General features: G+C 41.8%; 2 protein-coding genes across 3 annotated transcripts; one reads left to right on the forward strand and one right to left on the reverse strand.

The window, feature by feature from the left end:
- The first annotated feature begins 526 nt into the window (after positions 1 to 526).
- Positions 527 to 5,143, forward strand: LOC114432882 (long-chain fatty acid transport protein 1-like). 2 transcript variants are annotated; one of them, XM_028400970.1, is made up of 14 exons: positions 527 to 649; positions 728 to 900; positions 984 to 1,122; positions 1,198 to 1,453; positions 1,528 to 1,695; positions 2,821 to 2,890; positions 3,051 to 3,142; positions 3,258 to 3,367; positions 3,456 to 3,665; positions 3,760 to 3,886; positions 4,024 to 4,161; positions 4,467 to 4,631; positions 4,714 to 4,860; positions 4,973 to 5,143. In XM_028400970.1, the coding sequence occupies exons 2-14, from the start codon at positions 728 to 730 to the stop codon at positions 5,128 to 5,130; spliced, it is 1,953 nt and encodes a 650-aa protein (XP_028256771.1). In that variant the 5' UTR covers positions 527 to 649; the 3' UTR covers positions 5,131 to 5,143. The 2 variants fall into 2 exon arrangements, with proteins under 2 accessions (XP_028256771.1, XP_028256763.1); XM_028400962.1 differs by lacking the exon at positions 527 to 649 and having other exon boundaries at positions 657 to 900.
- A 119-nt stretch (positions 5,144 to 5,262) lies between these two features.
- On the reverse strand, positions 5,263 to 9,003 carry LOC114432949 (zinc-binding protein A33-like). The gene is made up of 7 exons (XM_028401088.1): positions 8,760 to 9,003; positions 6,923 to 7,018; positions 6,600 to 6,836; positions 6,499 to 6,521; positions 6,313 to 6,431; positions 6,031 to 6,245; positions 5,263 to 5,934 (listed from the first exon to the last, which is right to left on the reverse strand). The coding sequence occupies exons 1-7, from the start codon at positions 8,985 to 8,987 to the stop codon at positions 5,296 to 5,298; spliced, it is 1,557 nt and encodes a 518-aa protein (XP_028256889.1). The 5' UTR covers positions 8,988 to 9,003; the 3' UTR covers positions 5,263 to 5,295.
- Between the last annotated feature and the right edge of the window lie 6,898 nt (positions 9,004 to 15,901).

The following is a 15,901-nucleotide window of genomic DNA, read 5'->3' on the forward strand; positions in this document are numbered from 1 at the left end:
GCAGTGCCAACATGCTTCTTAACGGCACTCTAATGCCAGCTCTGTGTGATAGGGTCACACTTCATCACTGCGTCTGTCTCTTTACTGCTCAGAGGTGCAGCAAAAGTCAAAAATCTCATGAATGGGCAGGAGTCTAAGTCTAAAAAGGACTTGAACCTGATCCAAGTTATATTTCACTACGCTTCAATACATGTTTGAACTACAAAAGACCACCTTAGAAGTGTAGTTTAATAGTTTTAAATCGAAATATACCACAACAGACACTGTTATCCTGCATTCTTTTTGACTGTGGTTCTTTTACTTGTAATAGAATATTTTTTTGTTGTTCTCCTCTAAGATAAGATAAGATAAGATAATTCTTTATATATAGGGAATTCACCACATGTTTATGACTTTATAAATCAGACATGATGACATTTTGCCCCCTGGTGTGATGAATCACGCCCATACTACTCATACTACTGTGACGCAGGAGCTATGTGTTGTAACCTGCGCTGCGAGCTGCTTATCAGGCATTTCCCTTCTGACCAGCTCTTTGAAAACATCTGACAGCTCAGCTCCGAGCAGCTGCAAACACTGTGGCTCTGCTGAACACTTCAGGACTTCAGGTGCTGCTTTTTTCTTAGTGGAGCACAGTAAAAAAAATCAGGTAAGCCTCACCTGAGCAAATTAGAACTCAGAGTTTTGATTGCTTTTGTGCATGAAGTCGCTGTTTGTATCCCTGCAGATGATAATCATGCATCTGATGACTGGTGTCTTTGTGAGCCTCTGTGTTTTGGGGGCTGTGTGGTTGTCGCTGTCCCCATGTTTCTGCTGGCTGTTGTTGGGACTGGGACTCTGCACGGCCTGGAAGGGATCCTGGATTCATGTAGCTCTACACACCCTCAAAAGAGACCTAATGTATACAAGTAGCTTGTACGTGCTCCTTTCTCTTGCTGTCTCTTTTTCACACTGTTTACCTTTAACTCCTGTGTTTCTGTAAGGTGTCTGATTGTTATGTTGCGAGTGAAGATTTCCTTGAACCTTAATATGAGAAACAGAAGCACCATTCCTGCACTGTTTGCCCAGATAGTAACACTACATCCAGACAAACCTGCCTTGATCTATGAGTCCACTGCAGAGGTGAGGATTGCAGATAAATGCAGCATCAACCACATTAAATGAGGTTAAAGTGAGACCAGTTTGATTCTCATGCAGGTTTGGAGTTTTCGGGAGCTGCAGAAGCGATGCCATGCTGTGGCTCACTGGGCATTGTTGCAGGGCTGGGCTGAGGGTGATGTAGTGGCCTTGTACATGGAGAGCCAACCTCTAGTGGTGGCTCTGTGGCTGGGCCTGGCTATGATCGGCGTAGAGGCTGCACACATCAACTACAACCTTCGACAACAATCATTACTGCACTGTGTCAGTGTGTCTGGAGCTCGAGCGATGGTGTTTGGCACAGAGATGGCTGAAGGTGGGAATCATCAGACAGAGTTCTTGGTATTTGTTGGTATCTGTTCTAACACATGGCTTTTGATTGTCTTCCAGCTGTGTCAGAAGTGAGAGACCTGTTGCAGCCATGCATGGTGTTGTTCAGCAGCGGCGAGGACGATGATGACCAGAAGCTCTGCAGCCTTCGTGCTCAGAACCTGGACACCCTGCTATCCCATTCACCTACACACCCGCCTCCCTACAAGCTCAGGAAAGAATTTAACGGTGAGGCGTATCTGTGCAGATGGGATGTTGTTGGCGTATCAGGATTGTGTGTTACATTTTACTGGTTGCAACATCTTGCTGTCTGAAGCAAGTCTTTGCCTGCCTCAGGTAAAACGCTAGCTGTCAAACTGGGCTCCATCTGGTCCCTCTTATGTGATTAAACACACCCGATGGCATCTAAGAACACACACATCAACTCACTTCAAAGTGTATTATGAAGAACATGCATTTTTAAAATAGAATATAAAACATTTATTATTATTTATTCAAAAACATTGAATGATCACTCTAAACCTCACATTTGAGCAGTCAGGTGATATGCTGTGTTTGTCCTTTTCTGCTTATCTGTATTACTTTTTCCTCTGTTATTTTACGGCATTCCAACGTTGAAACTTTTCAAGTCTTTGCTTGCTCAACCCGTCAGACCCACATAAATAGAAGGAGAAACAGAAGCATGTTAAGGAATGATGGTATAGGTGCATACCACTACTGACACTAATCAGGATTACTTTTTAATGTATTTCATTGCACATTATTGTCACCGTCAGTTCCATTTTGTTTTCTATTTTCTCTTTAACCTCATTATAAAAAAAATGGCAGCAGAACAGGCAGTTTTACTTTCTTCCCATGGGGGTAAAAGCATGTGACTCTGGAATGCACCACAAAGCTGGGAAGCAAGCTCACACACCAGGGAGGTTTTAACTCTCAAATGGTTGTTTAAAAGTTTCCCAAGGATGCACACAATTATCAGCAAAACATTAATATCATCATTAGATAGATTAATGTGAAAAGAATGTCCTCTGTTATGTTTAGATAGTCAGAGGCTGAGGGGAGATGATCAATCTTGGCATATCAGATACATTCAGTACAGTGCAACCCTAGCATGTACTGTATTAGATAGAAGTAATGGCTTCAATATATATTATTTGAATGAATCCACTCAGTGATTTGTCTGTTAGGTAGGCCAAACTGGCGACTATGCTAACAGGCTAATCTGCAGTTCAGTGTAGCATGTGTGGGATCAGTCTGATCAGCAAGTGTTAATTTATTGATTTAATGTAAGTTTATTGTAGCAGTTTTATTCATGTTTCGTAAACTATGCCATGTTTTCCTCTCTCCACTCAGACAGACTGTTCTACATTTACACTTCTGGTACTACAGGAATGCCAAAGGCAGCTGTAGTGGTCCACAGTCGGTGAGTTTGTCCATAATTCAGTACATTTAGTAGATGCTAACAGAGGTGTTCAGGAGTTTCATCAACTTAAATGAATTATAAAGGATCACTTCTCAAATTATCAAGTTGCTCTCATGTCAGATTGATACAGTGGGGACTGTTTGTGCCTTCTCCATATCAGGTATTACCGCATCGCTGCTTTTGGTTTTCACTCCTTTGGTTTACGTCAAGATGATGTCATCTACAACTGCCTACCTCTCTATCATTCTGCGGGTAGGCCTTCCTCTGTTTAAAACAAAAATTTCATAATGTTAATTTCACTTGTAGTGATGTCTTTGTGGTCATGTGACAATACACAAGAAGATATACCAGAAGTTGTTGTCCACAGGCACCATCATGGGTGTAGGACAGTGTTTGCTGTTTGGTTTGACTGTTGTTATCAGGAGAAAGTTCTCAGCTAGTCGCTTTTGGGATGACTGTGTGAAACACAACTGCACTGTAAGTACACACTGCAGCAACATTTGTGTCTGTCTCTATTGAGTGTCTTCAACCATTAAAAGATGCCATTCTACCATTGGAAATCCAGGTAATCCAGTACATAGGCGAGATCTGCCGTTACTTGTTGGCGCAGCCTGTCCGTCCATCTGAGGCCCATCAACGGGTCCGTGTTGCCATCGGTAACGGCCTCCGTCATTCTGTGTGGGAAGAGTTTGTCAAGAGATTCAAAATCCAGACAATTGGGGAATTTTATGGAGCCACTGAGTGCAACTGCAGCCTGATCAACATAGATGGGAAGGTGTGCTTTTCAGATGAAGATTCAGTGGTAAACTGGAGCTGATTTTAAAGACAGCATCCTATGTCATGTGCACGTGTTATGTTTACACATCCAGGTGGGAGCGTGTGGCTTCAGCAGCCGCATCCTCCCCAACTTTTATCCCATCCGACTGGTCAAGGTGCAGCAGGATAACAGAAAGCTGCTCAGGGATTCTCAGGGACTCTGCATACCCTGTCAACCTGGTAACATCACACACGCAACCTTAATACAACAATGTGGATCTCTGTGATGCTGAGACCATAAATAGGATCTCAAGACTCATCACAATGAGGCTAACTTTGCGTCATAATTAAGGAATCTGTCCTTTCTGTCTCTGCAGGTGAGCCTGGTATGTTGGTGGGACGCATCAACCTCACTGATCCCCTCAGGAGGTTTGACGGCTACGCTGATAAATCCTCCACCAATCAGAAAATAGCGCACGATGTCTTCAAGATGGGTGACTCTGCTTATGTCTCAGGTATGTTTTTTTTTACTATCTTCATCAGACTAATGATGATCCATGCACGTTTCACCCAAAGTCTGACACCCAAGATAAGAAAACTGAAATTTAAATTACTGAGAAGAGAGATAAAAAGTGAGCATCACAGTAGAAAACATCCAAATCTTCAATGTGATTAATAGACTACAACAGGATTTAGTCTTTTAAGACGACAGCTACACCACTAAAGCTGCAGCAGTAGAACCCAGAAACCCAGACACAGTGAGTGCCTTCATGCATTATATTTACACGAATACATGAGGAAGCCTGCCTCTGTCCATCAGGTGATGTGATGGTGATGGATGAATATGGCTACATGTACTTTCGGGACCGCAGCGGCGACACATTTCGTTGGCGAGGCGAGAACGTCTCAACCACAGAGGTGGAGGGAGTCCTGAGTGGCCTGCTGGGTCACACAGATGTGGCCGTGTACGGAGTCTCTGTACCAGGTACTAATGTGAAAAGATGGAAAAAAACATACAAATATACAAAGTCAAGGGCTGTAGATCAATGAATGGTGTTTGTGTGCAGGAGTGGAGGGGAAGGCTGGCATGGCAGCGATAGCTCCCACAGGAGGCAAGTTGGACCTCGAAAAGTTCCTGATGGCGGTACAAAAAGCCCTGCCCTCCTACGCACGGCCTGTTTTCCTTCGACTTATGCCAACCGTCGACACTACAGGTGTGACAACAGTCCAAAGGCACTAGAACACAAAAACAATTAAAAGTAATTGTACATACAAATAAATACAAATAAAATGCAAACTTGTTTTTTTCTCTCTCTTTGTTTTCAGGTACTTTTAAAATTCAGAAGACACGACTGCAGAGAGAAGGATACAAGCCACAAGACAAGAGTGAAAAGATTTATTTCCTGAACAGCCGTGCTGGGTGTTACAAGCTTGTTACTGATGAACTTTATGAAGCTATTATGAAAGGTAAAGTGTCTCTTTGAGACAAGAAAGAGGCTGGTGTTTTTATGAGATATGGAAATAACTGTGTCCTTGTTTCCTTTGGATTTATATGAACTCATTTTTAGAATTTTGTGGAAGTTTAATTATTCTATCTCCGAATAAACATTTATTATTACAGAATGACATACATATTCAAGTTTTCTGCTTCATGGCACTTTTGGTATATCATCAACATGATCAGTCTGGCTTTGTTTCTGGGTTTGACATTCATTGTATCGGGCTTTGTTCAGTGAAACATGATAGCGCGCAGTGAACTTGATCTTGCTGGTCTGTTTTTTGGCAGCAGCTTTGTTCTTTGATGTCTTTTCCTTTTTAGCTGTTGTCTCTTTCACGGAACAGACTGCAGATTTCTTCTCTTCAGTCGCACATCCCGTATCCCTTTGGCTGTTTGTTGATGTAGTGATAAAAGCATCATCAGCAGGGATATAATCTGCCCCCACGCTGACTGTTACTCTTTGTGGCAACAGAGCAAGACCACCACCTGCCGATATACTCTCAAAATATGGGTACACTGTTTCAGTAAAGCACTGTTGGAATGTAAAAATATGTGTGTCAGTGTCAGCATTCCTGAATTCCAGCATCCCTCCATCACAGTCCAGCCTCACGTGGACTCTGTTGAGTTGCTGAGTGTTGTTGAGGATCTCAGCCGGTGTAGTGAGCGCTCGGTACTCTCCATCTCGCAGTCTGATACACCAGATCCCTGCTTCTGGACAGGCCTCAAACTCTGTCTTTCTGGACACCGACTGAGCGGCCACACCAAGTGTCCAGTTATTAGCATCACCAACCTGTGGAAAATAAAGATTTAGACTGGGCAGAGGTGATCAGTTTGACTTACGCAGCCCGAAACAAAAATCTACAAAAATAACTTAAAATAAAAAGACCTCAATATCCCAGCAGTGTATGCCTGTGTTGAAGCCATCTCTTGCCAGAATGCAGGAGTATGGATGAAAACGTTCAGGATTGGCTGGGACGGGCCAATCCTCACCCATGTCCTCTTCCGGCCTCTGTGAAGGTGCAGGGGGAATCTGGATGCTGTTAAGTCCAGGAGACACTCTCAGAAACTGGCCAGCTGTTCTGGGGTCCAGCATCACTGGAGCTGGAGGATACAGAGGAAGTCAGAAGGACTGAAGGCAAGGACAGAGGAAGCCTTGATAGATACTAACTGTAGGGGGCGATATTCCTCATCTTCTCCCACACAGCATACCCGAGGTTACCCAGGTGTTTTGCTACATCTATCAGAGGTCGGCTCATTTTCTTTGGCTTCCTGTGACCCAGCCATAGGCTGCACACACAGACATGCCGTCACAGAGTTCTTTATACATGTCAAGAAATTATAGAAAGTTACATACCTGCTCATTGTGTCTTCATATCGCTGTGAAAAACAGTTTGTGTGGTTAAATTGATTTAAGTAAATTTCAATACACTGATCACAGCATTTCACTGGTGTTACCTGTAAAAACTGAACTCCGTCCCCGTCTGAATCCAGCTCCTCTTCAATCAGCTGGATTTTATCTTCCAGGGATTTGATCACCTGATTCATTCTGTCGGTGCATTCATCAGCATCTCTCTTCTTCTCCTCCTGTTCTTCCCTCAGTGCAAAAAGCCTGGCTGCTTCTTCCTGCTGCAAAAACTCGTGAAGTTCCTCAAATTCCCTCTTTATGAGCTGCTCTGTACGTTTGACCTCAGTCTCATAAGAACAGAACACACAAATGAATACAAAATTATCATTATTATCATTAATATTAGAATAAATATTTGAAGGTGCTGCTCTACCTGGTTGTACTTGGATGCAAGTTCACAGGTCTGTGTGACCTTCTCGAAGTGACTCATCTTCTCATTCAGTCCATTTACTGATGATCTTAGCTCCGCCTAGTGGCCGCAAGGAGAATTACATGCAAATGACACCACATCTGAATGACTCTGTAACATAAATGATGTTCAGGTGAATGCATGTTTTGAGGTTAAAATTAGGCTGGTCTTAGTTTTATTAAGGTGTGTCGGCCTGTGATTATGTGTGCATATGTAGCTTTTTGTTGTATTGTGAGACCCTGAACCAGGGGGTAGAGGGCTGAATCAAATATTCCAAAAAAAGTACTGGCCCAGTCTTCTCAATCTTTATTAATAACAGGTCAGAACATGAACAGTTCTTCAGAACAAAGAACCTCATAACCTCTTAGTTAATCACGTTCCAACCATGTGACCAAGTTGTCTAACTTGTCAACAAACACCACCAGAAGCTGTTGTGTGCCTGAGCTATGGTAGCCCATAAGTGATAAAACAATATAAAACGCACAGGGCAAGCCTCAGCAAATAAGTGTGTGTGAGAAAAATGTGCGGGCCGCACTAACACTAAACTTTGATGTCAAGTGGGGGGCCACAAAATATCAGCCCGAGGGCTGCAAGCTTGAGATCCCTGCCCTAAACACGTGTCACAGTGAGTTACAGTTCAGAATCAGAATTCCTTCATTTATCGCCAAGGGAAAATTCTTTATTATATTATTAATTCAGTTATTAACTGCCTCAGTTTTCACCTTGATGGTGCTTTAAATCACTCTCTAAATTCTGCTTGAATCAGCTAATCTAAAAACAGGGCTGCATCTGTTCAGGAAGGAAAATAAATATTTACAGTGGATTTAAAATAAAAAAAAGAAAACTGACTGCCTTCTTGTTTAAATATCTGCTTTCTGCGGTTCCAGGAAGTACGGTATGCAAATGAAAAAGCGTGAAAGAGTCATAAGAGTCAGACCTGTGCTTGATGTCTTTTTCTGTCTGTTTGGTTTTGCCTCTTGGCATTTGAGTGACTGTAACTAGAATACCACATTCAAGCACTGTTTCTGGCAATCATGTAACCCGAATGAAATGTCCTTGAGGAAAACAGTAATCTCCCGCCAGCTGCTCCCTAGCTGATCCTCCAGCAGAATGTTCTGAACGTCTTTATTTCCAGTGGAATACGTGTGCTAGTGCGGATCTGGTGGCTTTTTCTGATTTTTTTTTGTAAAATACTTCCAAAATTAACTAGCACACCACAAGCAGTATTTATAATCAAATATTTTATGTTGTGACTTTAACCATTTTAATAGAAATTGCATTGTGTAACTGTGACTAAAGCGATGTTCACAACAACAGGTCATAAAGGACTTAATTTAAAAAAAAAAAAGCAATTGTGTCAACACAAACTCCTGGGTTAACGTCTGGAGCAGTGTTATAGCTACCATCCATCATAGTATATGTGTATGTACCTCAGCCTCCATGGCCAGAGGTGTGACCTTTGTGATCATCTGTCATCTCTGCAGTATAGTGAAAATCGACGGATGTGCTGTTCACGCGAGAATTAGTTGCAATAAATCTGTGACAGGTGTCAAATTTATATTGTTTGAATCCTTCAGGAGACATAAAGGTTTGCAACATTTGCAACACAATAATGTAAGATTTAAGAAGATAGGAATGATTTAAACATAGTCTACATTTATATTGAGTCATCAACACATAAACATCAAATCCTTTCTCCTGCCAAATCCAGGCAGTGTGTTGTTTACTGCTGATTTGTGGTCATAAACATGCTGCATGCTCTTCACTGACAAACATCATAGGGAGGTTTATGTTTTCCTACCTTACAGTCAATTGCCGCCTCAGTTAAAATGTAAACCCTGTGCTCTGCATGGCTCACAGCTGCACACTGTTTACACAGGGGCTGCAGGTCATCCAAACAGAACATAGACAGGCTCTCCTCATGTTCCTCACACTGTTCTGGGGAATTAAGTGATGGAGGAGCAAGGCCTTCTGCCTCAGATGCTTGACTGGTTTCAGAGACAAGAGCTTGGTCGGTCATGGCGGACATGAAGCCTTGTGTCAGAATGAAGCAGCAAAAAGCAGATGAAATGAGGAAACCACAGGGAGCAGCAAATGGGTGGTGCACGCTGTCCATGTGTTACAGTATCAGTGTTGCAGTTGCGATTCATCAGTCTAAATGGGTTCTCTTGTATCCAAAGAGGAACTGAAGTTGCATCTACTTACAACCTCCACTTCACACTTGAAGCTTGGCCAACATGCCTCCACCAGATGTAGCCATACATCACCCTGCAGTGTCAAATTTCACGACTCTGTATGATTTATGGTACATTCTCACATCCCAGGGCCATATTCATTCCTGTGCTTTTACTTCATATATGGAGGTCTCAGTAATTACTGTTTGAAGATGCTTTACACTGTGTTAAATTTAAAACATGCATAGTTACAGAAACTTTTTAATTAATTTAATTAACATCTTTATTCTACTGAATTAAAAACACTGTTAAATTTAGGGATACATAAGTATGTGGGCAAGTGCTGCAGTCTGTCAGCCCTTCAGTGCTGTACGCCAGGCTGGAGTTATGGCAGCAGGATCTAGTTTCATTGGCCTTTGAGAATTTGAGCTGCTCATATCATGAACACGTGCACAGATCTGATCTGACAGATGGTTCATATTTCTTTGAGTCTCATGTTCTGAAGTGACATAAATTAGTGTGATCACATGATCTGTTTATTTGTAATTACAACAGGTAGACTTATAGTTAACAAAAACGTGTACTATTAATAACCTCTGTTGTGTCAGGCTGAAATGTCTGACTGAGACATGACAGGTGATATAACAGACATGTTATGCTATTGAGACGTCATGTGAGGGAAGCATAACAGTATGAGCTGGCAAAGACAAGACTTAAATACACAAGGGTAACAAGACACATTAGGGCGGGGCAGGTAATCACAGTTCAATCAGGAAGACTATCCTCACATTTTCACCACTTCTTCCACCCTCCTCTCCCTTTTTGTCCTTCTCACACTTTATCTCTCCTTCTCCCCCGCCCCTTTTCTCTCTCTCTGCCTCCCACTTTAATCAGGTGGTTAATATAGAGAAACTCCTCCTCCAATCAGCGGTCGAGCATTGCCCCTCTCCTGTTTAATCACAGCTCAGCAAAAATCATTTAAAAGTTTTACATCTCCTCTCCTGTCTTTCAGATCGATTTCGGCAACCCTCCTCCACCCCAAGCTCCACCAGTTCCTCTTATCCCCTGCTCTCCAGCTCCTTCACCACCACCAGGTCTAGACCCAGGGGGACTCCTGTTTAAGCGGCCTCATTTCCTGTCTTTTCCCCCCTTTTGGATGTTGGTCATCACGTCAGGGTCTAGAACGCCAAAGCACATTTCATTCATTCATTGTACTTCAATAAATATTTATCATCTAATCATCTTTGTCTCTCCTGATACAAATGGCGGGAACACAAGAAGTAAAACACAGGGGAACGGAGTCTTTAGAAATAAAACAGGAAGTCCAACAAAACACCGGAAAACTAAATAAACTAGAAGAATCACAGATTTAAATGATTTAAATAAACAACACTAAACAAACCGATGATCATGACACACTGCATTGCCCTTATTCGGATTAACTGTAAGTTAGGTGGACTCAAATAACACTATTAATTAGGTCATTTTAGCAAACATACTAAGCTGAACAATACAGATTGTTGAGGGTACTCAGTGTGAAAAATGTATGTGGCATATTTCATCATATTTCAACAAATATTATTTCACTTTGACAAAGGAATTTAAAATTACCTCCCCGTGGTAGGATGCCTCTGTCCAGACTCATAGTAAGGAATTTAATAAAGGTTTGTTTACATAACATTATCATAGTGTTGATATTTTGAAAATAAAATCCTCACATTAAGATTTATCCTGTTAGACAAATGTGTGAGAGGATTTTGTTTAAGTCAGCAGAGCAACAGTGACCTTTGACCTATGTAATCAGTTCATCCTTGAATCCAGGTAAGTGTCTCCTGCCTAATTTCAAGAAACTGCCTTAGGGTGTGCTGCAGATACAATAGTGGTCACAGCGCCATTAACCTTTGACTCCCCACCTCCATGTTCAGTCAGTTTCAAGGCATTCAGATGATAAACAGACAAGCTCAAAACATAATGCCAGGAATAAGAGTCATCATACACGTTGTTTTCATTAGATTTTTGTTAGTATTTAAATGTGCAGCAAATTTGCTGCTGGTTTAGCCAAATGTCTGAGCAGCCGGCTCTGATACTCGGGCTGGGACAAGATGAAACACATCATTCTTACAAAAGCAGCCCCTGCATGCTTTCATTAATGGTAGAGCCTTTTGTCTCATGCTCTTCTCTGTCAGCTCTCCTCCTCCTCCTCCTCAGCTCCACTAACACTGACAGCCAAGTGCTACCTCTCTCCCTTTCTCTGCAGACTTAATCAGCTTCAGTGACTTTGAAAATTATGCCTGCTGAAGTGAAATGCTTCGCTGTCTCAGTGCACCAGTGTTGCACACAATTACCCCTCACAAATGCACAGCTCTGTCAACAGTTTGCTCAATTACAACAGCTGATTGCGGGTTGTGCCACTCCACATTAGTCACACCATTCTCAGAAAATGGAGTCTGTGGCCTGAAGAGAAGGAGATGAACCAGAATTGTCCAGTGTCCTTGTTTTCTCTCATTTGAGTCAGGTCAGTGACAATTTACACAACTCACATGGTGACTGTTATGTGTGCTGCAGGTGTGCACAACATAATTGTGGCAATGTGACCGGAGGGTAAACAAACTCCCTCACAGTCTCATTAAAAGGCTAACCTAAGTCTGCATAAACCCACAAATGAAGGTGAGAAGGTGAAAATGTGAAGACTGGTGAATGATGAAGGCATCAGTAAACTACATTGGTCTATCATAGATAGTTGATATGTATCTATGGTTTGCATAATTTCTGCATAAACAGTTCTCACTCTTTCTCTCTGCTCTTCGTGATTATGTTGTTTAACTTTGCAGCACATAAACTGGAGTATGAGGACAAGACATGTGAGGGAAGGAAGAGGTGGAGAAAGAAGTGAGGATAAGCAAAGGATCATGATATGGAGTCAGAGCCAGACAGAGAGGAGAGAGGAGAGAAGTTAAGAAACTAATGAATAGAACGAAATCCACAAAGAATGGGAGGGAGGCTCAGCCGTCACCTAAACAAGTACAAGAGTAAAAGAGCACAGGTACATCTCAGTTAAGTTTAAATAAGTGTGTGTTTTTACTTTTAGATAAGTGATCACTTTGGTTTTGCAAAAGTATTGACAGCGACAGTGTTTATAGACACAAACAATATTCAGTTATATCCTCACAGTCTCAAGTAGAACTTTAATCCCACACTGTCCTCTGTCATTCACGCTCAGCAGCAGAGAGTGTTCCTATTTGCCGAACATCCACCTGTGCACACTAACACACCAGCTCTGTGTGCAAACTTTCTCTGTGTTCCGTCAAATGTAATGGAGGGGTCGGAGTATATAATTATGCAGGGTGGGTGGTTTGTGGTTTATGTTACTGGTCTTAGAAGAAGTCAGTTTTATGGATCTTAGCACTTAGCTCTGTGACACCCCTTGTGATAAAATACGCTGTCTAAGAAATCAGTAGCATCAATTATATCATCATTACATATTAGTCATCAAATTATGTGCTTATACTGAATCAACAGATCACATTTCTGATCATTCGGATCCTTAGTCTGCTCTATCAGCATTACTACAGCTATAATCTGCTGATCCAACACACAAGGCCCACAGAAACTCGGCCCCTTATTCAGCATGCTGTGAGAAAAACACACTCAAAATATGAACTGTTATGGCGTGTTGATTGTACTCAATTTTTTTGAAGTTCAGGATGATATTACACATGCTGGGATTGTATTGGAAGGGACTTTGCCTCAATATCTGGATGGGATCTGGAAAGATCGCCACCTACAGGTCACAAGCAGTTTTGCAGTGATGAGTCGTGATACCAGACAGGTAAACAAACAAACAAACACACCAAAAAGTGGTGTGGTGCTTCCTGACGTACATGTGCTGCTCATCAACCATCAATGTGTGATTTGTGTGTCTATGTTTAGGTTCATGTTGTTTATGTTCAGGTCTTTGAAGGCGGTTGGGGGTGTAAGACAGAGTGTGTTCTTTCAGGCTGTCAGATCTGCACATCTATACACAAACATCATGTGTTAGTGGATGGCATGTGTCGACACATCGCAGGTATGCATCTGGAGAATAGATTCTACATTATACAGTTTATACATGCATGCATTGCTACTGTTGTTTACACCTTAACATGTACACGTGCATGCTTTTTTGTGCATGTTTCTGCTTCAGGTATATCAGGTGATAAGCTGGCATGGTTTCCTGTCTTCATCCAGCACCCTTACAGTGCCCCTGTGTGTCTGGCCACAGCATCTCACTGAGAGAAGTCAAGGTGGGCCAACATACTGCAAGCTGCAACACAACATCAGAGCTCAGGTATCAATCTCTTCTCATTAATCAGCTGTCAGATGAAACTTTGTATAAGTCTCATTGAGTTTTACAATAGTTTTCTACTTTGATTATTGTTTGCTGGCTGTCAGTGTCTTCTCTGAAAAAGCTCAGAAGAAACAGTCAAACAGACGTACAGTACATCTGATAGGCAATGACGACGAGGTGAGCTATCATCAGACAAGACACCATTTATAGAGAAACCCTCTCCTATTGCTCCAGTGAAATGACTTTGCACAAACATTATATCCTTCTCTTATTGGGCACCAAGCAGAACGTGTTTTCTTTGGGTTCACCTATAGCCATTAGCCCTATTACAATCCTTCTTTCCTGTTTGTTTTCTTTTACTCTCTGTTCATGAGTTGGTTGCATGGTGATGGAAGAAATCATATCCTGAAAACTGAGGTATTTCCCGGGATTACTACATGTTGCAGCAGGAAGAAGAAAACGAAGAAGAGTCTTTGTCTGTTACACAAAGTGCTGTTTGACTCTAAAGCAGAAAGGCTGGATGCAAATTATTTCATGTTGTGGAAGGGTTTATTTCAACCCTATCTGTTTGGTTGCCTAATCCAAATTAAATTGCAACATGTCAACATCTTTTGGCTCTTAAGGGCCATGATGATCCCCCTCTTAATGCCACCTTTGCAACAACAAACCAAGCCTTTCTCCTGGGTATACTTGACCTACTTATCCGCCACAACCTCTTCCAAATATAAACTTTTTATGTCTCTATACTACTTCACCTTACAGCCTTTCTGCTAGAAAGCCCTGAAGACAAATTTCTGTCACTACTATTAACTCATGTCATGAAGTGACATGCAGACATGCACCTCGGTTTACACTTTTTTTTGTGCAGCCGGGGGGCAGACGGCGAGGGGCTGTCTAAATAATCAAATAGCTGCCCTGTGGCTGTTTTCACCCAGGTGCAAATGCTGTTCTTTTGGAAACTCCAATATGTGTGTTGTGTCAGTTGTTGTCTGAGGTCTACAAGTTAGCAAAGCATCAAGTAAAAGCTGCTGTGGTGGTTCTGAAAGAAAAACAGTCCCTTTACCCTTCTGACCTGGAGAAACAACTCTCTGCAGGACTCCAACAGACCTGTCTGCTGCAAGACCACATCGCTCACAGGATCACAGGTGTGGCTGCCTGTGATGTCATAAGAGTCAATCACTTTATAGTATTTTTTTTACCTTAATAAGTTTGTTGTGCTCTTTAATCTTACCTTAGAGGAGGTCTGTGATGTCATTGCTACAGGCTCAAGTCATCCTGACACTCAACCTCACTCTGCAGTAAGTGGCCACACCCATCTGAGATGGATTTGCATGTATCTGGCAGTAGGGGAGACCAGGGCTTTTTGTCACATGGGTAAGTTGTCACACTTGCAATAAGTTGACCACAAAGGGGGTCTACTCAAAAGTGGAATACTAGTTTTGTGCTTAAACATAATGTGATGTCACATACTGTCTGGGAAAACCAAAGCACACTGTCAACTGAGGTGAGGACAAATGTCCCATTTTTCACATGTAAAGTAAAAAATACCAACTAAATATTTTTTGTAATTGTCTGCTTAAAGATACAAATATCAATTATTTAACATTTGAACCTGTTAACTTACCTGCTAATGGAGCAGCATGTCACATGTGTGCACCCCTTATTTAAATGCTGATAAGTCTGAGTAGAGATATCAAAATGAAATGAATACAAAGTTTGTGCCCAAGACTTTGGTTTTTATTTGGTAAGTATTTTTTAACAGTCTGATTACCTTTAAGATATATAACAGAGTGTAGTGTTGTTGTCACAACAAGCCGTGGTCTCCCCTACTTCCAGGATGACATCATAGATTTAGGCTCAACAAGCACATTGGTGAAAGATATTAAAAAAGAGGTACAATAACAGAGGTATGATATGTTTTATGGCAAAAAATCATTAGACATTTTATTAAGTACATTCTCTAGTCATTGCCATCTTGGCAGCCTCTCACTCTGCTTAAATAGACAAAAAGTGGAACTTTAGAGGAGCTTAGGCAGCAGAAACTTTCTTTATAAAGCTGTGGCTTTAGAGATTTAAAAAGTCTTTTTTGTTCCAGGCTTAAACATATTTATTTTTCCTCCAAAGTTGCATTTTTTTAATCATGGAGTTCTATGACTCCCTTTTGGAGTTGGCCTCAAGTGGCCATCTGAGGAACTGCAGTTTTTTTTCCCAGAGTCTAAGCTGTCTTGGACCGGATGACGCCAGGATGCGGCTAGGCCTGGACAGAGGGTCGTGCATGGCTTCAGGACACATGGGGAGTCTGCAGTGACCTGCAGACCTTTGGTTCTCAAAGCTCAGAATTCTGTCTACAAAGTATTCCTACAAATATGTTCTGTAACCAGAAATGAACAGTATCATTCAGTAATTTACATCCCTCCATTTGTGTTTCTTTTTTCCAGGCAG

The sequence above is a fragment of the Parambassis ranga genome, chromosome 1, assembly GCF_900634625.1.
Source record: "Parambassis ranga chromosome 1, fParRan2.1, whole genome shotgun sequence".
Lineage (NCBI taxonomy): Eukaryota > Metazoa > Chordata > Actinopteri > Ambassidae > Parambassis > Parambassis ranga.